Source organism: Dromiciops gliroides, chromosome 2, assembly GCF_019393635.1.
Source record: "Dromiciops gliroides isolate mDroGli1 chromosome 2, mDroGli1.pri, whole genome shotgun sequence".
NCBI lineage: Eukaryota > Metazoa > Chordata > Mammalia > Microbiotheria > Microbiotheriidae > Dromiciops > Dromiciops gliroides.
In genome coordinates this window covers 663,213,225-663,239,246 of record NC_057862.1, presented here as the reverse complement: position 1 = coordinate 663,239,246, position 26,022 = coordinate 663,213,225, and the positions used below count along the sequence as shown (strand labels likewise).

Genomic DNA, 26,022 nt, shown 5'->3' with positions numbered 1-26,022 from the left:
CTAAGTCTCTCCAGCTTTTTCTGAGGACATCTGGTTCGTCATTTCTTATGGCCGACTAGTGGTGCACCACATGCAATAGAAAACTCCCAGGTTAGCCATTCTTCAGGGGATGGACAGTCCCTCAACGTGCGATTCTTTGCCACTACTAAAAGAGCAGCTGTAATGATTTTTTGTACATTGAAGTCTTTTTCCTTTGTGTTTTTATCTCTTTGGGAATATATGTAATTTCTATATGAAAATAATTTGACGACATAACGAATGAAGCACATTTCAAACGCCCCATGATGAGAAACGTTATCTCGGCTCCCCCCCCCCCCCCCCCCCCCCCCCCCCCCCCGCCCGCCTCAACCTCCGCCAAGAGAGAGGTGATGAGCTCTAAACGCATATGGAAGCGTCCTTTATTTTCATGCTTTTTGTGTGTGTGTCTTCTTTCGCATTCCTAGTCCTCCGTGGCCAGCAGATAGATGGGCCGGGTCAGGGGAGACGAGGGGGCGGGGCTCCCAGTAAGGATGTGCTTCGAGGGGCGGAGCCGTCAGGGAGGTTCTGCACAGCATCGGGCACCTGCAGAAGATGCCGCCGTCTCCAGACTACGATTCCCAGAAGGCCTTGCCCGTCCCAGGGGCTTTTTCCAAGGCCCAGGTTGGAGGAGGCGAGCCTCCTTGGCACGTCACTTCCGTTCCATCCTGTGGCGTGCTTCTTGCTGCCCGTTTCTCCTTCTCTGTCCTCAGACGACTTGCGAGGGGCCGAGCGGCAACCAAAAGCGGGGCCGGGCCTAGCCAGCAGCCAGGTGCGGGGGGACCCCGGAGCACCAGGGGCAGGTTGGGGAGACGGCGAGGGGCTTCCGCCGGAGGGCGAGGGAAGCTACGCCCGGGCTCACAGTGATGCGCGGGTGGGGCAGGAGGGGAGGTGTCCGCGGGGGATGGGGAGGGAGGGGCAGGGGCGGGGGGTGGGGTCCGGTTCGTATCCCTCCGGAGACTCGGTCTTGCCACGGGACCCCCATCCCCGGCCCGACCTTGCGGACCCCGGGCCCTGTGTGTCGGGTCCTCGGGCCGCCTTGCCTCGGGCACCAGCTCTTCCCAGCATCCTCCTCGGGGCCTCCCCCGATGCTGCTGATGCTGCTGTACCCCTTTGTCTCCGTGCCCAGCCTTCGGCCTGGCCTCGTGCCCCCCGCCGGCACCCCGCGCTTCCTCCGGGAAGCCGGGCAGTCTCCTCCCTTTGTCCGTCCTTCCGTTCTGTCTCCTCCGGACCGCGCCCCTCCAGAAGAGAAGTGACCGTTTGCTTCTCCTCCTTTCCCGCCCCCATCCTCCGGTGCCAGCCCCTCCTCCTTGTGGAATAGCGGGCACTGCCATCTTCATGGTTCTCCTTTCTTCCCCAGAACCCCTCCCTCTCGTGGACTCTGCCCTGCCCCAGGAGGTGGGAGCCCCGAGGAAGAGAACATGGAGTCTTTCCCCCCGACAGATCGTCCCTGCAAGGTGAGTGCCCAGAGACCGTGGGATAGTTTCTTCCTCATATACCATGACCCTGGACATTTGGGCATCAGAGAAGCATCTATTGAGAGCTAAAAGATAAGGGAGAACCCCCCCTCCCAGCCCCCAAGTCACATTCCTTTTTCTTTTTTATATTCCTTTTTACATTTTGGGTTCCAGATTCTTTCCCTCCCTCCAGACCCTTACCCACCCTGTGACACAGCAAGCCACGAGATAAACAGTGTGCGTGTGGAGTTATGCAGAACGGTTCCACATTAGCCATGTTGGAGGGGGGGGGGGGGAAAGCATTAAAATAAAAGAAAGTGAAAAAAATTCCTTATGTGCCTTCAGAGTTCATTTCTCTCCTCATTTTTCATCATGTGTTCTTTGAGATTTTTGTGTATCATTGTATTGATCCCAACAACCAAGTCTTTCACAGTTGATCATTGTTATCATATTGCCTTCTTGGCTACAATGTCCTCCTGATTCTGCTCACTTCACTTGGCCTCAGTTCACAGAACTGAAACTATCCCCCTTGTCATTTCTTTGTACACAGTAGTATTCCCTCACACTCATGTCCCACACTCTATCCAGCCATTTCCCAGCTGATGGGTATCTGTGGTGGGTGAGAGATGAAATGACTGAAGAAACAAAGGTTAGATTTCCTGAGCATAGTAATTTATGAAGCCATGTGTAACAGTTAGTTGTTCAAGAAACCAGGGCCAGACCTCCTCACTTAAGGCCTGGCTGGACCTACAAGGGGAGACAGACTTTTTTTTTTTTTAAATAGAAGAGGTATACCTTCCATAGTTTCCATAAAAGGGACACTTTGTTGATGTGGTTCCTTAAGGCCTAGGGTTTCCAAGACCCATATATAAAAAAACTTGTTGAAGTACCAGAGGGGTCAATAACTAATTTAACAGACTAGATGAAATACAACATAACACAACATAATCATGCCTCCCAAGGCTATCTGGGGATAAAATGAAATGATGTTTGTTAAGCACTTTGCAAACCTTCAAGTATGTAAATACAATGTATTTTTCAGTCATGTGGTTTTTTTTTTCAGTCTTGTCTGACTCTTTGTGACTCTATTTGGTGGGAGACAGATTTTTAAAAACAATCAAATAAGGTCAACTAATTAAAAGGAAACATTGTAGCCTTAGGTAATCTGATATCTAATTGGATAAAAGATTAGGGACTTTCCTAGTGGGAAGAGGAGAGTGAAAGGTGCACTGCCCTGAAATCGGGAATAGAGAGGTCCCACTCCCCCAAGTGTTTGTGAACAGTTAAAGCAACATGGAAACAATACCTGATTGATCATTATGGAGCCAGTTTTCAGGTAAGATATAGGAATTCCTTGAGATCTCCTTACATCAGTCTTTGGATCTGACCAAGTGCTTGTGGAAGGAGCTCTAAACAGCAGGGAGAGGCTGTCCATTTTCCCAGCCATGAAGAGATAGGGCCAAACAGTGCCATAAAATTTTCCAGTTCCCACAGTTGAATAACGTTTTCTCACAAGACAGCAATTGGACTAGCTAGACCAAAAATTGAATAGAAACTAAGCCACCTCCAGAATTGAGCCACAAGATGGCACCAGTGTGCTTCAGTACATTTCCACCATCAACCATTTGTTCTTCTAATCCTCTGAATTCCCTCAAGTTTTGCTCTCTCTTTCAGGAGGGATGAGTTCCTGCAGTGATCCAAAGTCTTAGGAGTTCTCCCTGCCATCTTGGAATGATTCCCTCACCTGAACTCAATTTCTAATTCTTTGCCAGCACAAAGAAAGGTGGTGGAAATAGTCTTGTGCATTTGGGTCCTTTCCCTTTTTCTTTGATGTTGCTAGATCAAAGGGCATGCAGTGTTTTACAGCCTTTTGGTCCTGGTTCCAAATTGTTTTCCCAGAGTGGTTGGAACAACTCCACCGATGGTGCATTAGTATCCCTATTTTTCCCCATCCCTTCCAGCATTTATCTTTTTCCTTTTCTGTCATGTTAGCCAATCTGATAGGTGTGAAGTGGTAGCTCTGAGTTGCTTTAATTTGCATTTCTCAAATTATTAGTGATGTAGAGTATTTTTCCATGGGATTGTTGGTGGCTTTAACTTCTGAAAACTGCCTGTTTATATCTTTTGCCTACTTTTCAACTGGTAAATGGATCTTATTTTTTACATATTTAAGCTGTTTCCTCCATATTTGAAACATGAATCCTTTATCAGAGAAACTTTGCTGTGCAAACTTTTCATTCTCCTCATTGCCTTTTTTTTGGCTGCATTGATTTTGCTTAAAAAAAAAGACTTCTAAATTTCTTACAATCAAAATTATGCAAGGTACCTTGTGTGATCCTTTCTGTCTCTTATTTCATCATAAATGCTTCTCTTTTCCAAAACTCTAACAGGCAGATTTTTCCACGCTCCTGTAATTTACTTATGATACCACCTTGTATTTCTAAATCACGTACTCATTTTGACCTTAACTTGGTACATGATATGACATGTTGGTCTGTACCTTATATTTGCCAGACTGCTTTGCAGTTTTCCCAGCAGTTTTTGTGAAATGAGGATTTCTTACTTGAAAAGCTTGGATCTTTGGGTTTATCAAATGCTAGATTATTCTGCTTATGATATCTGTGTATTGTGTATATAATATATTCCATCGATCAGCCCTTAAATTTCTTAACCCTTTCCTGATCGTTTTGATAATTATTCCTTTTAATATAATTTGAAATCTGTTATGGTAGGTCCCTTTCTTTCATTTGTTTTTCTTTGATTCCCTTCATATTCTTGACCTTTGGTTTATCCTGTTTATTTATTTTTTTCTAACTCTATAAAAAAAATCTGTGGTAGTTTGATTGATATGACACTGAATAAACATATCAATTTAGGTAGAGTTATTATTTTTATTATACTGGCTCAGCTCACTCAGGAGCAATTAATACTTCTCCAGTTTAGATCTGTCTTTATTTTTATATAAAGTGTTTTGTAATTATACCCATATAGTTCCTTGGTTAGTCTGGCTAGGTAGACCTCCCATCTATTTTATACTTACTGTCTTTATTTTAAATGGAATTGTTAGGTTTTGTTGGTAATATATAGAAATGCTGATGGTTTATGTGGGTTTCTCTTATATCCTGCAACTTTCCTAAAGTTCTTTATTATTTCAACTAGTTTTTTAGTTGATTACTAGGGTTCCCTTAAATATAGCATCATGCCATCTGCAAAATATGGTAGGGTGTTGGTTTTTTCTCATTCCTAGACTTTCTTTTACTTGTATTATCATTATAGTTAACCTTTGTAGCACAATATCGAATAAAAATGTTGACAGTGGTCATCCTTACTTCACCCCTTATCTTTTTGGGAACGATTCTATGTTTTTCACACTACAGATAATGCTTGCTCTTGGTTTTTGATACGTACTACATATTTAAAGAAAAGTTCCATTTATTCCTGTGTTTTCCAATATTTTTAATAGCAATGGCTGTTTTATTTTGTTGAAAACTTTTTCTTTGGCCGCTGACATAAATGTGATTTAAGGTATTTTTGTTACTGACATATTATGATATTCTCCTTTATGAATTTATATGGCAAGGCACTTGAAACAAACATTTAGTATTGATAATGATTTGTCATCAGTTATTCCTTTCAGCATAATATGATTTCCTTGTTTATATTGTGAATGTTTATTTTAAACTATGCCTAAAGGAGTATAAAAGTATGCATACCCTTTGATCTAGCAATACCACCACTAGGTCTGTATTCCAAAGAGATAAAAAGAAAATGAAATGGACCTTTATGTACAAAAATATTTATTATACCTCTTTTTCTGGTGGCAAAGAATTGAAAATTCTGGGGATGCCTATTAATAGGGGAATAGCTGAAAAAATTGTCATATACGATTGTAATGGAATACTGTTTTTGCTGGGAAAGACTTACATGACCTGATGTAAAGCGAAATGAGCAAAACCAGGAAAATATCACTCTCAGGAACAATAACATTATGCAGTGATTGACTGTGAATGACTTTGCTTTTTTCAGCAATATACTGGTCCCATACAATTCCAAGTCTTTTGGTGAAAAAATGCTATCTACCTTTGAGAAAGAACTGATGAGGAGCCAGGGTAGGAAGGGAATTTACAATTCAGAATTTTAAAAATAAAGTTATTTTCATGTGTACTGGAAAAAAATATTCAAGTGTTTAAAAAAGACATTTAAAGATTTAAGAACTCTGATGAAAGTTATCAAACATTTTTTAAGAGGATTTATGATGAAACATGACACTCAGCTTTTAACAGTGATGTAATTGCCTTATAGCATTCAGATTGAGACAGACATTTTGGACGTGGGCAATGTGAGATTTTAATTTGTCTCCAATGAGAGGGGGAGAAGTGGGAATACTAGAAAATAGATTTTATTAAGGGTGGCCCTTCTTCCTGGGACTCAAGGAGGTAGGATGAGGAGAATCCCTTTTGATATGAGTGGTCCTTTCTCCTAGTACCCTGATAGGTCATACCTTTTTATTTAACGTATACTAGGATTTTTAGACTCACATATTTGATTCAAATCTGCTTTTTGGGGAAGTGCTACATTAAAGTAAAATGAATTAAAAAGTAAGAGGCAGCAAAGTGTGAAGAAAAGAACACCAGACTATGTCTCAGAAGGTTTATAATTGAGAGTCAGCTGTAATTGTTAGTAGCTTATTGACGTGAAGCATAACTATTCATGATAATAAAAAGGCTCGATGTACCATTAACTGGAGATAAATAAAAAAGAAATAGAACATTGTAAAAAGAAAAAAAAACAATGGAGAGATAACAAAGCCCCCAAAGATCTGATTCTAGTGATAGATGTTATAAAAAAGATTTTTAAACAGCTAGTTTGAAGGCAAGCAAGAGATCAAAGAATAGTGAGGACCATATTTAGGTTGGATGGGATGATAAGAAGAGATGCCTGAGAGAAGGCCAAACAAGTAAACTCTTGCTTGACTTTAGTTTTCTCTTTGAAAAATGAAGATCTTTAATATGAAAAAAAGAAAAATAATAAATGTTAGAGAAGCTGTGGAAAAATTGGAACCCTAATGCATTGTTGGTGGAGCTGTGAACTGATCCAACCATTCTGGAGAGGAATTTGGAACTATGCCCAAAGGGCTATAAAGCTGTGCATACCCTTTCACTCAGGAATAGCACTATTAAGTCTTTTTCCCAAAGAGATCATGGAAGGGGGGAAAGGACCCACATATACAAAAAATTTATAGCTGCTCTTTTTGTGGTGGCAAGGAATTGGAAATTGAGGGGTTGCCCATCAGTTGGGGAATGACTGAACAAGTTGTGGTATATGAATATAATTGAATACTATAGTGCTGTAAGAAAAGATGAACAGATGGGGCAGCTAGGTGGCACAGTGGATAGAGCACCGGTCCTGGAGTCAGGAGGACCTGAGTTCAAATTCAGCCTCAGACACTTGACACTTACAAGCTGTGTGATCTTGTGCAAGTCACTTAACCCCAATTGCCTCACTAAAAAAAAAAAAAGAAAGAAAAAAATAAAAAGAAAAGATGAACAGGAGGATTTCAGAGAAACCTGGAAGGACTTACGTGAACTGATGCTGAGTGAGGTGAGCATAACCAGGAGAACATTGTACACAGTATAAACAACATTATGTGTTGATCAACTGTGATAGATTGGACTCTTCTCAGCAATACAATGGTCCAAGATAGTTCCAAAGGACTCATAATGGAAAATGCTCTCCAAATCCAAAAGAAAAAAAAAGAACTGTAGAATCTAGATGTAGATAATACCATACTATTTCTACTTTTTTTCTTTTTCTTTTTTGAGGTTTTTACCTTTTGCTCTGATTCTTCTTTCACAGCATGACTAATGCAGAAATATGTTTAATGTTTTTGTACATATATAGCCTATATCAGATTGCTTGCTGTCTTGGAGAGGGGGGGAGGGAAGGAAGAGAGGGAGAAAAATTTGAAACTAGAAATCTTATAAAAACAAATGTTGAAAACTATCTCTACATGTACCTAGAAAATAATAAAATACTTTTATGGTTTAAAAAAAAAAAGAAAAATGAAGATCTTTTAAGTAGGATTGAGGCTCCAAAAGTTGTCAACAAGAAGTAGATACCCAAAGAAGAGACAGACAGGATCGTCTTTCTGAAAGAAGTTTACCATGTGTTTGATTGCTTGGCCATTATCAGGTATCCCTGAAAGATCTTGGAGAATGGGGTTGGTGCCCCAGAACTGGAAAATGGGACTGGAAAAAAAAGAGGATGGATTTTGCAAAGCTTAGGCCTGTGCCCTTTTTTTTTTTTTTTTTGTGGGGCAATAAGGGTTAAGGGACTTGCCCAGGGTCACACAGCTAATAAGTAGCAAGTATCTGAGGCTGGATTTTGAACTCAGGTCCTCCTGGGGTTTTTTCTTTTTTTTTTTTTCCTAGAATATATTGTTAATTGAGTTGGTTAGTGAGAAGTTAGAAATTTTTTTTTCTATAATGCTTTTTGCTATTTCACCTCAGTCATTTCTGGAAAAAGTATTCTTTCCCTCACCTTCCTTTATAGCAAAGAAATACAGTAACACAAAAATACCAATTATAGTGACTCTACCTGATAATTCATATAACATTCCTCTCATTAATGGTCTTCATCATCTCTGCTGTTGGCTCAGCAAGATTTTTTCCAATTACTTAGAGTTCAGCATCTTTTTCTTGTTAAAAGATATATTTTGGGGGGCAGCTTATTGGCACAGTGGACAAAGCACTGGCCCTGGATTCAGGAGGACCTGAGTTCAAATCTGAATTCAGACACTTGACACTTACTAGCTGTGTGACCATGGGTAAGTCACTTAACCCTCATTGCCCTGCCCCACCCCCCAAAAAAAGCTATATTTTTGTAGTCTTTGTGTATAATGTTCTGTTGGCCCTGCTTATTTCATACTGCATCAGTTATCACGTTTCCAATTACAACACATTTCTAATGCTTTTTCTAATTCTTCATTTGTCATTTCAAACTGTATAATTAATATTTTGTATCCATATGCCATTTTTTTCTAGTCATTCTTATTGGTGAGAATTCAGCTTGTTTCCAGTTCTTTGCTGCCCCTAAAAGTATTCTTATGAGTGTTTTGTGGAGAAACTCACCTGTGACCTTGTTCAGGTTATAGAGAGAGGGTATGACATTATCGTACACTAAAAATATCTCTAGCATTGGACTTCAGAAAATCTGGGTTCAGATTGCAAGTCTGCAATTTATTCCCTCTTGACCTTTTGCAAGTTATTTTCTCTCTCTGGATCTTACTTCCCTAATTTTTAATTATTTTTATTTATTTATTTATTTTTGTGGGTCAGTGAGAGTTAAGTGACTTGCCCAGGGTCACACAGCTAGTAAGTGTCAAAGTGTCTGAGGTCACATTCGAACTCAGGTCCTCTTGAATCCAGGGCCAGTGCTTTATCCACTGGGCTACACCCCCCCTCCCCCAGCCCCTCACTTCCCTAATTTAAAAAATGAAATAGTTGGACTCTAAATTAGTTTCCTTCAGTTGTAAATATTTGAATTGAAAAATAATGGTCCTTAAATATTCTTTTCAGCTGTAAAACATTTTCCCACAGTGTTGGTTATAGAAGATGGTCGTCTCCTATGCTCACTTTTACTCTTGTGATTCCAGGAGCATTGAGCACAATCATGTTCACATATTGGTTTTTTTTTTTAATTAAATTTGATGTCATTGAATCCATTAACAAAAATAAACATTAAGCATTAAGTGTGCTGAGTGCTGAGGATACAAAGAAAAGCAAAAACTGGCCACTGCCCTCAAGAAGCTTTCAGTCTAATGAGAAAAGAATTCTGAAGTACCTGTTATATACTAATCACTTTCCAGGATTACAGAGAAGTAATTGAAATAATTCCTATTGAAAAAGAGTTTAGGGAAAGAAAAAAAACAAGAGAAGAAAAAAGGGGCAGCTAGGTGGCGCAGTGGATAAAGCACTAGCCCTGGATTCAGGAGTACCTGAGTTCAAATCCGGCCTCAGACACTTGACACTTACTAGCTGTGTGACCCTGGGCAAGTCACTTAACCCTCATTGCCCTGAAAAGGGAAAAAAAAAAAGAGAAGAAAAAGAGTTTAGGGGCAGTTAGGTGGTGCAGTGGATAAAGCACCGGCCCTGGATTTGGCAGGACCTGAGTTCAAATCTGGCCTCAGAGACTTGACACTTACTAGCTGTGTGACCCTAGGCAAGTCACTTAACCCCAATTGCCTCACAAAAAAAAAAAAGAGAGAGAGAGAAAGAGTTTATATGCACAAATATTTTTGGTGTTTCAGGAAACAGTGACATTCCAGGATGTGGCTGTGGAATTCACCTGGGAGGAGTGGTTATATTTGAACCTATCTCAGAAAAAGTTGTACAGGGATGTGATGCTGGAGAACTATAGGAACTTGTTCTCTTTGGGTAAGAAGAGCTACTAGCCCTTTGTGGTCTTGATGTATGTGGTGTTGAGTTTCAAATTTTTGACAGTTTTTCTCTGACATATAAAAGGAAGATATTCCTTGTCCTTGTCATGTCAACACAGTACTTGTGCTACCTAATTCCAGGAAAAGGTCTTTGCTTAGTATGCCTGGAAACCGAATTCTTGATTTTAGTTGTTATCTTTGAGAATATATCTTCCACTTTCTTGCTTCAAATCCAAAATTTTCTGTTTAATCCTGGTAGAGGTTTCATCATATATGAAGTATTCTCATTATCAAAGCAGGGAGTGTGTCATTGAATAATTTTTCCTAAGTCCTACACTGTAACCCATTCTCACATTATAGAATGTTCTTCATAGGTCTTTATACTATCCTTGGAGCCTCCCTGGCATGCGTACTTTTTTCCAAAGAGAGTTTGAACTAGTTTTGAATTCTTTAATTAAGTTTTATGAATGCTTTTTTAAAAAATGTAAGTTCTCATTCCCTCCCTACTACATAAAAAACAAAACAAAATAAACCCACTGTAACTCTTCGTCTGTGTAGGCCATTTAGGTTGAAAAAATAATCACAGACAAAATCTGCTATCATGGTGCCTTGGATGATATAAATTTTGTGCCCGTATCCTCCTACCTTTCTACTAAGAGTTGAGAGGAGTATTTCATCTTTCTGTTCTATGATTCAATTCTAAGATGATTGTCCCTAACACTTTTTCATTTTCAATGAACAGGATTTGCAATTTCCAAACCAGATGTGATCTACCAGTTGGAAAGAAAGGAAGCATCTTGGATGCCAGAGGCAGATATTCCACAAAGCAGCTGTCCAGGTGACTACTTAAAAACTAAAGAAATGGTTTATTGGAAATTACTGCTCTGTTGGTCATTTTAGGTCAAAGCTCTTTTAACATGTTGAACAAGGTGGTCTTATCAAAAATTCTCAGGTCTGTTGAGGGGAGCTGAGACTTTAAAATGTCATTTTCAAACGCAAGAAGTTACTTTTTCATGCATCTCTTTACTCACATGTAGCTCCACTTTCAAAGAAAGTGGTTGCCTCATTGTGGGGTAGGTATTTCAGTTCTCTTCATTGAAAATTATCTTTTTTTTTGTTTTGTTGAAAATGATCTTATCTTAAACAGGCATTCTCCTGCCTCAGTTGCTTGAATTCATTCTCCCTCTTAAAATAAACACATTTAAAATGCTAACAATGAGGGGCAGCTAGGTGGCAGTGGATAGAGCACTGGCCCTGGAGTCAGGAGGACCTGAGTTCAAATCCGGCCTCAGACACTTAACACTTACTAGCTGTGTGACCCTGGGCAAGTCACTTAACCCCAATTGCCTCACCAAAAAAATATAATAATAATAATAATAATAATAATAATATATCTTGTGAAGAATATCTATATGTCCTCATCATTTACCTTTTTGTAATTGGATCTTACTCTTACAAATTTAATCAGTTCCTTACAAAGTACACATTGGATTTTTAGCAGAAATTTATAGCAAAAATTATCTGATATGATCCTTTTTCTTTATATTTTTTCTTCTATTTACTCCATGTCTCTTTCTATCTCTCCTCATGCTAAGCTCATCAATTCTCCTTTTTTTTTTTTCTGTTCAGTGTTTTCCCTTCGTATTTCTACTTTAAATGGTAAGGATATATTTTATTGTTGTTCAGCCATTTTTCAGTCATGCCCAAATGACTTAATTTGAGGTTTTCTTGGCAGAGATATTGGAATGGTTTGCCTTTTCCTTCTCTAAGTCACTTTACAGGTTAGGAAATTGAAGCAAACATGGTAAAATGACCTGCCTGGCTAGAGTCACCCAGCTAGTGTCTGAGTCCTGATTTGATCTCAGAAAGAAGAATTTTCCTGACTCTTCTTGACTCAGCAGTCTTTCCACTGTGCCTAAGGCTACTTTTGTAAACTCTCAAAGTCATCTAGGTGTTTTTGTTTGTTTGTTTGTTTGTTTTGTTTTGTGAGGCAATTGGGGTTAAGTGACTTGTCCAGGGTCACACAGCTAGTAAGTGTTAAGTGTCTGCCAGATTTGAACTCAGGTCCTCCTGACTCCAAGTCTGGTGCGCTCTATCCACTGTACCACCTAGCTGCCCCCAAGTCATCTAGTTTTCATTTCCTTATTCCACTCCAATGTCAGCCATTTACAGTAGAGTAAATTCATCTTTCTGGGTAATTTCATTCTAAGTTAGTTCATTCTTAGATGTTAATTTTGAGTCATCATATTGTTACATAAGATCAACTGTGATCCTTAGCAAAAGAGTAGTGAGATTAGTCTTCTCAAGTGGGAAGGCAAGAGAAAGGCTCTAAAACCTTTTGAGCAAGTAGGAGCCTTGGGAAATGGAAGAAAAGGCAGGGTTAATCAGCTCTTTATTCTTCCTTTCAGGGAGCAAAGAATTTACTGGAGAGAAATCTTATGAATGTAGTGAATGTGGGAAGACCTTCAGGAATAAGACACAACTTACTGTGCATCAGAATATTCATGCTGGAAACATTCTTTATGATTGTAAAGAGTGTGGGAAGGCTTTCCTCTACAAGTCAGCACTTACTCTACACCAGAGAAGCCATACTGGAGAGAAACCTCATGAATATAGTGAGTGTGGGAAGGCACAACTTACAGGGCATCAGAGAATTCATACTGGAGAGAAACCTTATGAATGTCAGGAATGTGGGAAACTTTTCCCTCGAAAGTCAGATCTTATTAGCCATCAACTAAATCATAGTGGAGAGAAACCTTATGAATGTAGTGAGTGTGGGAAGGCCTTCAGGAGAAAGTCACACCTTACTGTGCATCAGAGAGTTCATACTGGAGAGAAACCTTATGAATGTAGTGAGTGTGGGAAGGCTTTCAGGATTAAGGCACAATTTACTTTGCACCAGAGTAGTCATACTGGAAATACTCTTTATGAATGTAAACCGTGTGGGAAGTCTTTCATCTGCAACTCAGAATTTATTCTCCATCAGAGAATTCATACTGGAGAGAAGCCTTATGAATGTAGTGAATGTCAGAAGACATTCAGGAGTAAAGCACAACTTACTGTGCATCAGAGAATTCATAGTAAAGGCAGTCTTTATGAATGCCAGGAATGTGGGAAGGCTTTCCCTCGCAAGTCAGATCTTATCGGCCATCAAGTAAATCACACTGGAGAGAAACCTTATAAATGTGTATGTGGGAAGTCTTTCAATAGGAAGTCAAATCTTACAGTTCATCAGAGAATTCATACTGGAGAGACACCTTATAAATGTAGTGAATGTGGGCTGGCCTTCAGGGTTAAGAGACAGCTTACTGTGCATCAGAAAATACATACTAGACAGAATCTTCATGATTACAAGGGGGGTGGGAAGGCTTTCCATCACAAGTCAGATCTTAGAAAACATCAAAATAGGGTAGAGAAACCTTATGAATGTAATGTATGTGGGAAGGCCTTCAAGATGAAATCACATCTTACTTTGCATCAGAGAGTTCATACTGGAGAGAAACCTTATAAATGTAGTGAATGTGGGGTGGTATTCAGGCGTAGGACACAGCTTACTGTGCACCAGAGAATTCATACCGGAGAGAATCTTTATAAATGTAAGGAGTGTGGGAAGACTTTCTTCTACAACTCAGTATTTATTCTACATCAAAGAATTCATACTGGAGAGAAACCTTATGAATGTAATGAGTGTGGGAAAGCCTTCAGGAGTAAGACACAACTTACTGTGCATCAGAGAGTTCATCCTGGAAAAATTCTTTATGAATGTAAAGAGTGTGGAAAGGCTTGCCACTACCATTCAGAACTTATTCACCATCAAAGAATTCATACTGGAGCTAAACCTTATACATGCAGCGAATGTGGAAAGGCCTTTAAGAATAAGAGAATTCTTACTGTACATAAGAGCATTCATACTGGAGAGAAACCTTATGAATGTAGTGAATGTAGGAAGACATTCAGGTGTAAGACACAACTTACTTTTCATCAGAGCATTCATACTGGAGAGAAACCTTATGAATGTAGTGACTGTGGGCAGGCCTTTAGGAGTAAGACACAGCTTACTGTGCATCAGAGAATTCATACTGGGGAGAAACCCTTTGAATGTAATGAATGTGGGAAAGCTTTCAGAAGTAAGGCACATTTTACTGTTCATCAGAGAATTCATACTGGAAAGAAACCTTATGAATGTAGTGAATGTGGGAAGGCCTTCACTAGAAAGCCACAACTTACTGTGCACCAGAGGCTTCACACTGGAGAGAAACCTTATGAATGTTCTAAATGTAAGAAGTCATTCAGGAGTAAGATACAACTTACTTTTCATGAGAGTATTCATACTGGAGAGAAACCTTTTGAATGTAGTGAATGTAAGAAGGCCTTCAGAAGTAAGGCACAGCTTACTGTACATCAGAGAATTCATACTGGAGAGAGACCTTATGTATGTAGTAAATGTGGAAAGGCCTTCAGGAGTAAGGCATATCTTAATGTGCATTGGCGAATTCATACTAGATAAATTCTTTATGAATGTAAGGAATGTGGGAAGACTTACCACTTCACTTAAGGACTTGACATCAAATAATCCGTGCTTGTGTTTTTTGAAATTGACTGCTATTGTTATTGACACCAGTTTTTGATAAGTATATTATTATTTATTAATATTATATCAGTAAAGGATTGACCTTATGTCTCTCTTAACTTCTCTTGGTCTTGGGCCTTGTGGTAGAGAAAGCAGGGAGAGAGTTTCAGCATGCCAGTTAGCACGATTAGGAAAAAAGACCCATGCTGTCTCCCAGAGATAGCACATGGTCTCAAGGAGAGCTGAGATCAGCCCCAGAAGACCCTGTAAAGACCCATGCTGTCCTAAAAAGACCATAAAGCCTAAAATACCTCTAATCCCATCTTCCCAGGGTTTTTATGCTCTTGATAGAGGCAGGTCATACATGGATCAAAGCTAATTGATTAGCATGATTCAATTCCATTGGTTGACACATTATGTACACATTATGTATTGGTATGACACAATGTACATTGAGTACATTAAAATGAACTCTACAGATGACATCAGAGAAAAGAATGCCAAACACCCTCACTCAAGTTTTTTGTTTTGGTTTGGTTTTTTGCGGTGCAATGAGGGTTAAGTGACTTGCCCAAGGTCACACAGCTAGTAAGTGTCAAGTGTCTGAGGCCAGACTTGAACTCCAGTTCTCCTGACTCCAGGGCCGATGCTCTATCCACTGCACTACCTAGCTGCCCCATCACTCAAGTTTTTTAAGGCAAAGTCCATTATCTAGGTATGGTTTAATCTCATCAGTCCTTTGCTAGACAAAGAATCTATCTCAGTTCCTTTTATTCCCCTGGGTTTGTCCTAGATGAGATTTGATAGTTTCTCAAGGAACTTTCTGGAGTTGGGGTTAGGGGAGAGAAAGGGCTGAGAAAATGATCTCTGAGGGGCAGCTAGGTGGTACAGTGGATAGAGCACCAGCCCTGGAGTCAGGAGGACCTGAGTTCAAATCCGGCTCCAGACACTTGACACTTAGTAGCTGTGTGACCCTGGGCAAGTCATGTAACCCCAATTGCCTCAAAAAAATTTTTTTTTTAATTTTTGAAAGTGATCTCTGAGTCCCCCAAGAAATCCATTATTAATAATTGTTTTCTCATGTACTAGAGAGGAATATTAGGAATGGAATATATGTTGGAAAGCCTTTGGGACAAAGTCTAATCTTACTGTGCATCAAAGAATTCATAATGGAGAGAAATTTTATGAATGTAGTGAATGTGGCAAATTTTTTAGACAGAAGACACAACTTTATGTCCACCAGAGAATTCATATTTGAAAGACGACTTGTGAATGTAAAGAGTAGGAAGACCATCTCAACTTAGATTTTATCGAACATCAGAAAATTCATACTGGTGACAATCCTTATGAATATGGAAAGGCCTTCAGAAGTAGGCCACAACTTACTGTACATGAGAGCATTTATACTGGATAGAAACCTTATTAATGTAGTGAATATGTGAAGACCTTCAAGAGTAAGACACAATTTACTGTTCATTAAATGTTCATGATGGGGAAATTCTTTATGAATACAAGGAGTGTGGGAAGGCCTTCCCCTACAACTCAGAACTTATTGGACATCACAGAATTCATACTGTAGAGAATGTTATGAATGTACTGTATATGGGCAGGCCTTCCTCCTGACTTTAGACCTTACTCATCATTCGAGCATGGATACTGGAAAGAGACCTTATGAATGTAGTGAATGTGAAAGACCTTCAGACTAAAGACACAATTCAACATCAAAAAATCTATTCTGGGGGCAGCTAGGTGCCATAGTAGATAAAGCACCAGCCCTGGATTCAGGAGGACCTGAGTTCAAATCTAGCCTCAGACATTTGACACTAGCTGTGTGACCCTGGGCAAGTCACTTAACCCTCATTGCCCTGGGGGAAAAAAATCTATTCTGGAGAGAAGCCTTATGAGTTATGTAATATGTGTGGAAAGGCATTTTGACTAATGACACTACTCTGATATCCATCAGAGAATTTATACTCTGTAGAATCTTTATGAATGTAAGTAGTGTGGGAGGATCCCATAGCTGTCTAGGCTATGATTCTGAGTTCTTCTATGAAGTTCTAAGAGTCCCTATTTAGCCCCCCTTGAAAAGAGATATCCTTTTCTTCTCCAGAGCCCTCTAAATTGAGAAATATTACTTTTATCCTTCCATGGGCCTTCTCTTATGGAGAGGATATGGTGGTTGAGCCAAAGGATACTGAGTGGGTGATTGTATTGGAAAAACCTTGGTATTAACTTTGAACCCTGGCCAGATGGCATGCAAGAAGCATATGGATGACCTCTTAGCCATCAAATGAACCTTATGTGTGATAAATACTTGTTGACTGTACTTGAGGAATGTATCATAATCTGGTCTGTGTTCCTGATGTTGCTGGTGCTGCTGCTGCTCATATTCATCAGGTTAGCCACTGAACCATAAAGATTTGGATCACATTAATTTTTTTTTTAAGTGAGGCAACGGGGGTTAAGTGCCTTGCCCAGGGTCACACAGCTAGTAAGTGTCAAGCGTCTGAGGCCGGATTTGAACTCAGGTACTCCTGATTCCAGGGCCGGTGCTCTATCCACTGCGCCACCTAGCTGTCCCCCACATTAATTTTTAAAAGCATAGTGGGGCAGCTAGGTGGCACAGTGGATAGAGCACCGGCCCTGGAATCAGGAGTACCTGAGTTCAAATCCGGCCTCAGACGCTTGACACTTACTAGCTGTGTGACCCTGGGCAAGGCACTTAACCCCCGTTGCCCCGCAAAAAAAAAATTTAAAAATTTAAAAATAAATAAATAAATAAAAATTAATGTTATCAGGGCAGCTCTGGCCTCAGACGCTTGACACTTAATAGCTGTGTGACCCTGGGCAAGTCACTTAACCCCAATTGCCTCACCAAAAAAAAAAAAGCATAGCAAGGGCCTATGGCAGATGTTGATATTATATGATTTTTGTCCAATCTTCTGAATGTCAAAATGGAGAAATTCAGTGAAGTGCCAGTAAACAGTAGGAGTAACTATTTTCTTTTAAGGTAGCCACAGGACTTATCTAATTAGTGACATGAACAGAAGAATGAGGTTCTTAATTGTGGTCAAAGGATATGAACAGGGAGTTTTCAGAAGAAGAAATCAAAGACAGTAATCATCATATTAAAAAATGCTCTAAATCAGTATGGATTAGAGAAATGCAAATGACAGTAACTCTGAGATACCACCTCATACCTATCAGATTGGCTAATGTGATAGATAAGGAGGATGACCAATTCTGGAGGGCATATGAAAAAATAAGGACACAAATGTAGAATTCACAACTGTTCCAGCCATCCTGGTGAATAATTCTCAGAACTCTGCACAAAGGACTATAAAACTGCATGCCCTTTTACCTGGATATAGCACTACTACTTCTGTTTGCCAGAGAGATCAAAGAAAAAGGAAAAGTACCCATATGTACAAAAATATTTATAATAGTTCTTTTTGTGACAGCAAAGTATTGGAAGTTGAGGGGATGTGCCTCATTTTGGGAATGGCTAGATAAGTTGTGGTTTATGGTTGGTGATTGAATACTATTTTCTGTAAAAAATGATAGATGATACTTAGATATCTTAGTCGATAGAGCACTCTTCCTGGAGTCAGTAAAACCTGAGTTCAAAATATGGCCTCAGGCAATTATTTCTTGGGGACTCTGGGCAAGTCATTTAAGGTCTTTTTGTCTTAATCTACTGGAGAAGGAAATGCCCAAACTACTCCATTATCTTTGCCAAGAAAACTCCCATAATGGTGTCATGAAGAGTTGATCAATGATTGAACCACTAAGCAACAACTACAACCTAATGAGGTCGGTGGTTTCAGAAAAACCTATGAAGAGGGGGCAGCTAGGTGGCACAGTAGATAAAGCACCAGCCCTGGATTCAGGAGGACCTGAGTTCAAATCCAGTCTCAAACACTTGACACTTTACTAGTGTGACTCTGGGCAAGTTACTTAACCCTCATTGCCCTGCAAAAACAAAGAAAAACCTATGAAGACCTACATGGATTGATATGGAGTGAAGTGAGCATAACCTGGATGTCATTGTACACAGTATTGTAATGATGATCAACTGTCAGAAACTTAACTACTAAGATCAAGATTCCAAATGACTCATGATGAAACATTCTTTACACCTCTAGAGAGCAAACTGATGAACTCAATGTAAATTGAAATGTAATTTTTTTTTGTTTTCTAAGTTTCTCTTACTGTTTATGCTACGTGGTTATCATTGACATTTTTTGTAAGATTTCACATGTATAAGTGATATATTTTTTGCCTTATTAGTGGGGGAGCAATGGGGAAGAGAATTTTAGAACTCAAAATTTATAAAGAATGTTCAAAAGAAGTAATTTTGTATTTAAATGATTTTTTGAAATGAAATCACCTATATCATAGACCATCTTACTGAGCTCCTAAAGTTGGGTCTTTATTCAACAGAGAGGAAAGGCCTAAGATTTTTGCCTGCCTCTCTGATCCACAATAATCTATTTGCTAATTCTAGTCCAATGGGAGTCAATTTGTGAAGGCCCAAGCTTGGATTCTAGGACAGTGTAGGGTTTGGTGAGTGACTAATGCACACAGCCAGAAGTTGTTTAAGCTACTTGGCCAGTCTTGGAAGAGTCACCCAGACTTTTCTCTCTCAAAGAGTTGTCAATGATCTACAAATCACAACTTACAAACCCATTGTTCCAGCACTCCCATCTCAACAGCAAGTGTGCCAACAGGCTTAGTTTCTGGAGCTCTCTTCCAGCCCCTCTTCAGTGGTTTTGAGGCCTCTTCTCACCTCCTGCAAAATGAGTAATATGTATTTGGCTTGTAAAGACAATCTTGACTAACATGCTGGTGGGCTTTAACAAAGTTAATGATTTATCCTAGAGTCAGTAAGAAAGCTACTGAATCCTTGGAACAGAATGGTATGATCTGATGTATGATTTAGGAATACCAATTTGTTAAATGTATAGAGAATGGGCAGGTAGATGGCGCAGTGGATAAAAACACTGGCCCTGGATTCAGGAGGACCTGAATTCAAATCCAGCCTCAGACACTGACACTAGCTGTGTGACCCTGGGCAAGTCATTTAACCCTCATTGCCCCCCCCCCAAAAAAAAACTACACACATAAATGTATAGAGAATGTTGGAAAGGAAGATAAGTATGGTACTCATCTCTTTCTGCAGAGGTGATGGATTTAAAATACAGAATGACACAAACTTTTGGGTGTAACTAATGTGGAAGTTTATTTTGTTGAATGATATGTATATGATACAAAGGTTGTACTTTTCTTGTCTCTTGTTCAGTGATGGAGAAGGAAAAATAATTGCTAAAAATAACAGTAAAATTTTAAATTGAAAAATTCCATAATTAGGGTTTAGACCATGTCTGAACTCCTGAGACAGTGTGTTGACCACCATTACATACAGAATAAGTATAAAGAAAATAAGTACAAATAAATAGGAAGAATAAATTCAAAGCAGTGACAGTGGTGGATCAGATAAAGGAGAGGCTTTGAGCATTTACAGTTCCCATCGCCTGCTACCCCAGACCAGGTTCTCCACCCACATAAAAGGGTGTTGTAGAAGAGGAACTAAACTTGGTGGGAAATTTATGAAAAATGCAATCTATCTACAGAGAAGAACTGATGGTATCTGAATACAGATTGAAACTTTTTTTTGTTCCTCGCTAAAGTGTTTTTGTCTGTCATCTTTCACAACCTGACTAATGTGGAAGTGTTTTGCATGACTACACATGTATAACTTACATTGAATTGCTTTGAGTTCTTGGGGGGGTGGGGAGGGAGGGAGGAAGAGAATTTGGAACAAAGTTTTTAAAAATCGATGCTAAAATTTGTTTCTACGTGTAATTTGGGAAAAATAAAATTCTTATGAAGCTAAAAAAATAAATAAAATTTAAAAATTAATTGATTGATTGATTTAAAAAACAAACAAAAAAATTTGATGGGAGGGCAGAATGGACTTGAGCATCAGCAGCAAGCATCCCTGAAGTAGTCAGGGGAAGAGAAAGCAAGAGATTGAATATCCCCCACCACCAACACCCCGCCCCACCCCAAGTAGCCATTATTAAATATGTAATCTGTGTAGACTCTTACTGCAGAGTATAAGCAGTCATTTATCAAGTGTTCCTGAAGCTGTTTTAAATTCTTGTCCCCAACCAAATTGGGGGTTGAGAGGGGAATGGGGAATCCCTTATGAATAAGGAGACTAATAGCAAACAGTTTTCCTAGGTAAGAGGGGCCAAAGGATGGTGGGAGTTGGAAGCTGTAGTGGGTAAAAGGAGTAGGAACTTTGGAGCTTTTTGGAGGACTGATAGCAAATGAACAGCATTGCTTCCCCAAACTGAATATAATCCAGAGTAGTTGGAGCCTTGTGCAAGTTATTGACCCATTTAAGGCATAGTCTCTTAGGACTAGATATTGATTGATATTCTGCTGCTTTGGGGAGCTAAGTGAATTTATTCCCACTTCACTTCTTCCCTTCATCCTGCTTGATGAACTATTATTTTACATTACGTTAAATTGCTGTCTGCAGTTTTGTGATAGGTTTTGGCTGCAGGAAAAAAAAAAAAGCTAATTTTATCAAATTCTAAGCAAGCATTTGCTGTTGATGATTGGACCTCTCTGGGGAAGGAGAAAGGGGAAAATTTGGACACAACCCTAGATTTCGCCAGGAGCCTTATGTTTAAGGGTTTTTTCTCCCCCTTCTCCCACCCCTAGAAACAGAGAAGGAAGGAGGGGGGGTTGTTAGTTTTGTTTTATTTCTTTTTAAACACTGAAACCTCTTATGTCCAATGTGGTTTCTGGAAATTGCCATATCCTCCAAACGACAGTTGTAAATGTTTCTTGCTTCTACTTCAAATGTAGTTCCAATCAGGAGCAGGTTTTGGTGGAAGCTGAGTTCTTTCCTTCCTGCACATCTGTACTTTTAGGTACCAGAGAAGTCAGAGTATTTGGAATATTCACATCAGAGACTTGGGAGTTCTGAAGCTCCAATGGGTCTTAATAAAGGGGCAGTATGTGAGTGTCCCTTGGGAGCCCCTCTGTTTCCTATCGAAGCTTGTAAAAGATGTCCTTGGAGCATTTACTCTTCCTCACTGGGTTATGTCTGCAGCTCCAGGAGAAATCAAAAGATGGAACCTGTCCAGTCTTGCCCATAAATTAACCATTGGTTAACAAGTTGTCTGTGCATCTATCAGACTTCTGGTTTTCTTTCTCAAAAAAAATTGTTTTCTTTGGTGTCCTTATAATTTCATTTTAGGAGTCTGCTGTTTTGTGGGCTGACTTCCTCTGAAGGGTCTTATTCCATGGAATCAGCTGATCTCCCAACATTCACAACATGTCAAAAACAAAAACTGGTATTCCGTCCTCTTGCATTACCATGTCTTGTGTGAAGTTTTACTTTCTCACTTTCCCCCAAGTTGGCCAATTCTTGAGGCTTCTCCTGGGCAACCCTCTCCCATCCCTCTAGCCTCTCCAAAGGGCCACCAGCCCCTTTGGGCCCCTCAGATCTACTGGGACAGCTGGGGTTGTAACAATCTCCTCAGACTCCCCACAATCCATCCTCCCCGTAGCTGCCACAATGCCTATTGCATGGCTCTGACCAAGTCATTTGGCTACCGATGAAGATGCAGGGGTTCCCGCTGCCTCTCTCCTTCACTTGGCAATGGAAGCCTCCACATTGACTTCTCCATCATCTACTTTTTTTTACATTCTATGTCATCACACTCTTGGCATGCTGTCAGGCTGGCCTTTGGGACCTTCAGCAAATGGGACATTCCTCACCCTTGGTGTGTAACTAGCTGTTCTGTTCAGGGTTGTTGAGGAAGGGGCGGGGTCAAAGGTTTCATTCCGGTCCAGGAGGAACCAAGGCTCCAGACTATGATTCTCAAGAGGTGTTGCTTCCCCGTGGTTCATTTTCCAAGTTCAAGGGCGTGAGGATGGGCAGTCCCTTGGACATCACTTCTGCCCCACCCTCAACCCTCTTTCACGTTTGGGGTTGTTTGCTTCCCCTTCTGTATCCATGGACCTGAAATGGAGTGAGCTGCAACCGAAATGCAGGCCAGGCCTAGCTGAAGGTGGGCTTGGGGGAGGGGGGCAGGGTTGCTGCCAGGCAGGAGCAGTGGAACCTGGTTGGAATTGTGGTCCATAAGAGGGTAAAAGAAGCACTCCAGGGGCTTCCAGTGTTCTGGGGACTATGCAAGTGGAGAGAAGCAGGCCAGAAGTTGGCATGGCATAAGCAAACGCCATAGGAGAGGATTTTTTGTGGTTTCCAACTCTTCATGATCACATTTGGGGTTTTCTTGGCAAAGATAGTGGAGTGGTTTGCCATTTCCTTCAGCTCACTTTACAGATGAGGAAACTGAGGCAAATAGGGATAAGTGACTTGCCCAGGGTCACACAGCTAGCAAGTGTTCAGATTCTGTCTCAGGAAGATGAGTCTTCCTGACTTTAGGCTCTGCATGCTCTCCACTGGCTACTTAGCTGCTGGAGTCAGAGCCACCTTGGGGCTTCCTGTGAGGTCCAGACCCTCTAACTTTCAGTCCTTCCCCCTGTGCAATGAGTCTTAGGGAATGAACTGGTGCATATCTATTCCTCCAGAACTCTTCCTGAGTACCACCTCCTCCAGGAAGCCTTCCCTGATGCTAGTGGTGATCAGTGCTCTCCCCCTCCTGAAAGTATCATCTGTCTGTTCTCCTGTCTCTTAAGATCTGTTGTCCTGGGGCAACTAGGTGGCACAGTGGCTAGAGCCCCGGCCCTGGAGTCAGGAGTACCTGAGTTCAAATCCGGCCTCAGACACTTAACACTTACTAGCTTTGTGACCCTGGGCAAGTCACTTAACCCCAATTGCCTCACTTAAAAAAAAAAAAAAAGATCTGTTGTCCTGAAGACAATGACCTCACCATGCCCTGATCTCTACCCCAGTGGAGAAATGGGAATTTCTAGTCTCTGATTAGGGGAGACATACAGCATGACCCAGGCTTCTCCTTTCCTCCCCAACTTTCTCTCCTGTTGACCCTTTTCTTCCCCAGTAAGTGAGAGGGCAAAGGAAGAGGAAATGGCTCCTGTAGTTCTGACAGTCAGGACCTGCAAGTGCCAACTGCTTCCTTCCTGAAATACCATCTCAGTCTAAAGACCACGGCATACATTGTTCTCATATGCTATAACCCTAGAAATAGTCACCATCAAAGAATCATATTTAGAGCTAAAAGATACTATAGAAATCTTCTACCTAACCTCTACAAAACAATTAGATTTGCTTCTTTTTTGTTTGTTTTTGTTTTTGTGGGGCAAGGGGGGTTAAGTGACTTGCCCAGGGTCACACAGCTAGTAAGTGTCAAGTGTCTGAGGCCAGATTTGAACTCAGGTACTCCTGAATCCAGGGCCAGTGCTTTATCCACTGAGCCACCTAGCTGCCCCCTGCTTCTTTTTTTAAACAATCATTTTAACATTATGAGTTTCAATTTTTTTTCTTCCAACCAGCTCCTTCCCCACACATGAAGTGAAGCAATATGATATTCATTATGCATATGAAGTCATGCAAAAGATTTACAAATTAGCCCTGTTAAAAAACAAAAAATATGCTTAAATTTGCCTTCAGAACTTATGAATTCTTTCTTCAGTTTCTTGTGGAAATTTCATGGATCATTGCATTGATCAGAGTAGCTATGTTCACAGTCGATCAATGTTATAATATTGTAGTTACTGTGTATAGAATTCTCCTAGTTTTGCTCACTTCACCTTGTCTCAGTTCATAGAAGTCTTCCCAGGTTTTTTCTGAACATGTCCCCTTCATCATATCTTAGTGCACAATCATATTCCATCAGAATCACATGTCATATCTTATTTAGCTGTTCCATAGGTGATGGAAATCCACTCAATTTTTAATCCTTTGTCATTAAAAAACAAAAGAGAAACAAACAAAAAAACCCCACCAAAAACCTGGGGTAAATATTTTTTGTACATTTAAGTTTTTTTCATCTCTTTGGCATACAGACATAATAGTGGTATTGTGAGGTCAAAGAGTATGCATAGTTTTATAACTTTTGGGGCTATAGTTCCAAATTGTTCTATGGAACGATTGAAGCTTCATCACAACACCAAAAATGCATTAGTGCCCTTTTTCCACATTCTTTATAGTATTTATCATTTTTCCTTTCTGTCATGGTAGCAAATCTGATAGGTGTTTGGTATTTTAATTTGCATTTATTTATTAGTGATTTAGAGCATATTTTTCATATCCCTCTTGATAGCTTTGATTTCTCATTCTGAAAAGTGCCTCTTCATATCCTTTGACCATTTTTCAATGGAGAAAATAATTTTATTTTTTATAAATTTAGCTCAGTTCCCTATATATTTACAAAACATGACCTTTATCAAGGAAACTTGCTGTAAAATTTTGTTTTCCTGTGTTAGAGCCAAATTTAGTATGGGGAGAGTTAATTGGGTGGCTTGCCATAATATTGGGTTCAGAAAATAACGAGAGACCTCTAGGTCCAGAGTTTCCCCTTCTCCAAACTACCTCTTTTTCAGTTATGTCTCCCAGACTGATAAGAAAGGAGATTAACAGCCTCTTTTCCACAAACAAATCAGGTTTTATTAATGGGAACAACATTTACAACACAAGTGGAGTTAATAAAGCCAGGGACAATGAGAAAGGGGAGAGAGAAAAGGAAAAATATGACTCTCTTCCCAGATGGTTAGAATTTAAATCTCTAGGGTAAAAAGGCCCCCAGGTACTTCAATTAAGCTCTACTTCCTCAGCTACTCAGAACAGTTTGGGTCTGGCAAAAACTAACTCAAACCCTAAACTTGTTTCTAGCTCAGCTGACCTAACGAGCCAGACTCACTTCAATAACATAAACTCAGCACCACCTGGAATCTGTAGTTCTAAGGAGAATCGGCTTTGCAGTGTCTCCTGGTTAGGTCCAAAGATCAAACACCACCAGCTCCCCCCTCTCTCTCTCTCTACCTTCCTTCCCTGTCTCTCTCTGAGTACTCTCTTCCCCTTCCTGCCTCTCTCAAGGGAAGGGTGGTTCTATAGCCATGCTTAGTCTCCAATTGGTTTAACATACTGCCTGGGCTGTCCCCCTTATAATTTGGCCAGGCCCATGTGGGTGTGGGGGAACTCCTAGGTGGGGGTTAAGTACTTTGACTCAATAAATGTTCTTTGTGTTGTTTGTTCTATTATTTCTTTCTTTCTTTTTTTTTTTTTGGGCGGGGCAATGGGGGTCAAGTGACTTGCCCAGGGTCACACAGCCAGTAAGTGTCAAGTGTCTGAGGCCAGATCTGAACTCAGATACTCCTGACTCCAGGGCGGGTGCTCTATCCACTGCACCACCTAGCCGCCCCCTGAACTGTATTTTCTAAGTCTCACTCTGTAACCCATTTTCCCATAATATAGATTGTTCTTCAGGGGTCCTTTGTACTACCTTTGGGGTATGCCTACATTTTATCTAAAGGAGCTTGATCTAGTTTGGAATTATTTTATTAAGTTTTATGGATTCTTTTTAATGTCAGTTCTCTTC

General features: G+C 40.2%; 1 protein-coding gene across 1 annotated transcript; it reads left to right on the top strand.

Moving 5' to 3' along the window:
* The first annotated feature begins 504 nt into the window (after positions 1-504).
* LOC122741062 (zinc finger protein 585B-like) lies at positions 505-15,060 on the top strand. The gene is made up of 5 exons (XM_043984126.1): positions 505-787; positions 1,376-1,472; positions 9,781-9,907; positions 10,652-10,747; positions 12,318-15,060. The coding sequence occupies exons 2-5, from the start codon at positions 1,437-1,439 to the stop codon at positions 14,414-14,416; spliced, it is 2,358 nt and encodes a 785-aa protein (XP_043840061.1). The 5' UTR covers positions 505-787; positions 1,376-1,436; the 3' UTR covers positions 14,417-15,060.
* Positions 15,061-26,022: the final 10,962 nt, after the last annotated feature.

Bases quoted from the DNA above. Each gene is read 5' to 3' on its own strand.
- LOC122741062 (XM_043984126.1), top strand. From the start codon at position 1,437: ATGGAGTCTTTCCCCCCGACAGATCGTCCCTGCAAG. The intron at 1,473-9,780 runs GTGAGTGCCCAG...TTGGTGTTTCAG, and splicing joins CGACAGATCGTCCCTGCAAG to GAAACAGTGACATTCCAGGA. The intron at 9,908-10,651 runs GTAAGAAGAGCT...TTCAATGAACAG, and splicing joins TAGGAACTTGTTCTCTTTGG to GATTTGCAATTTCCAAACCA.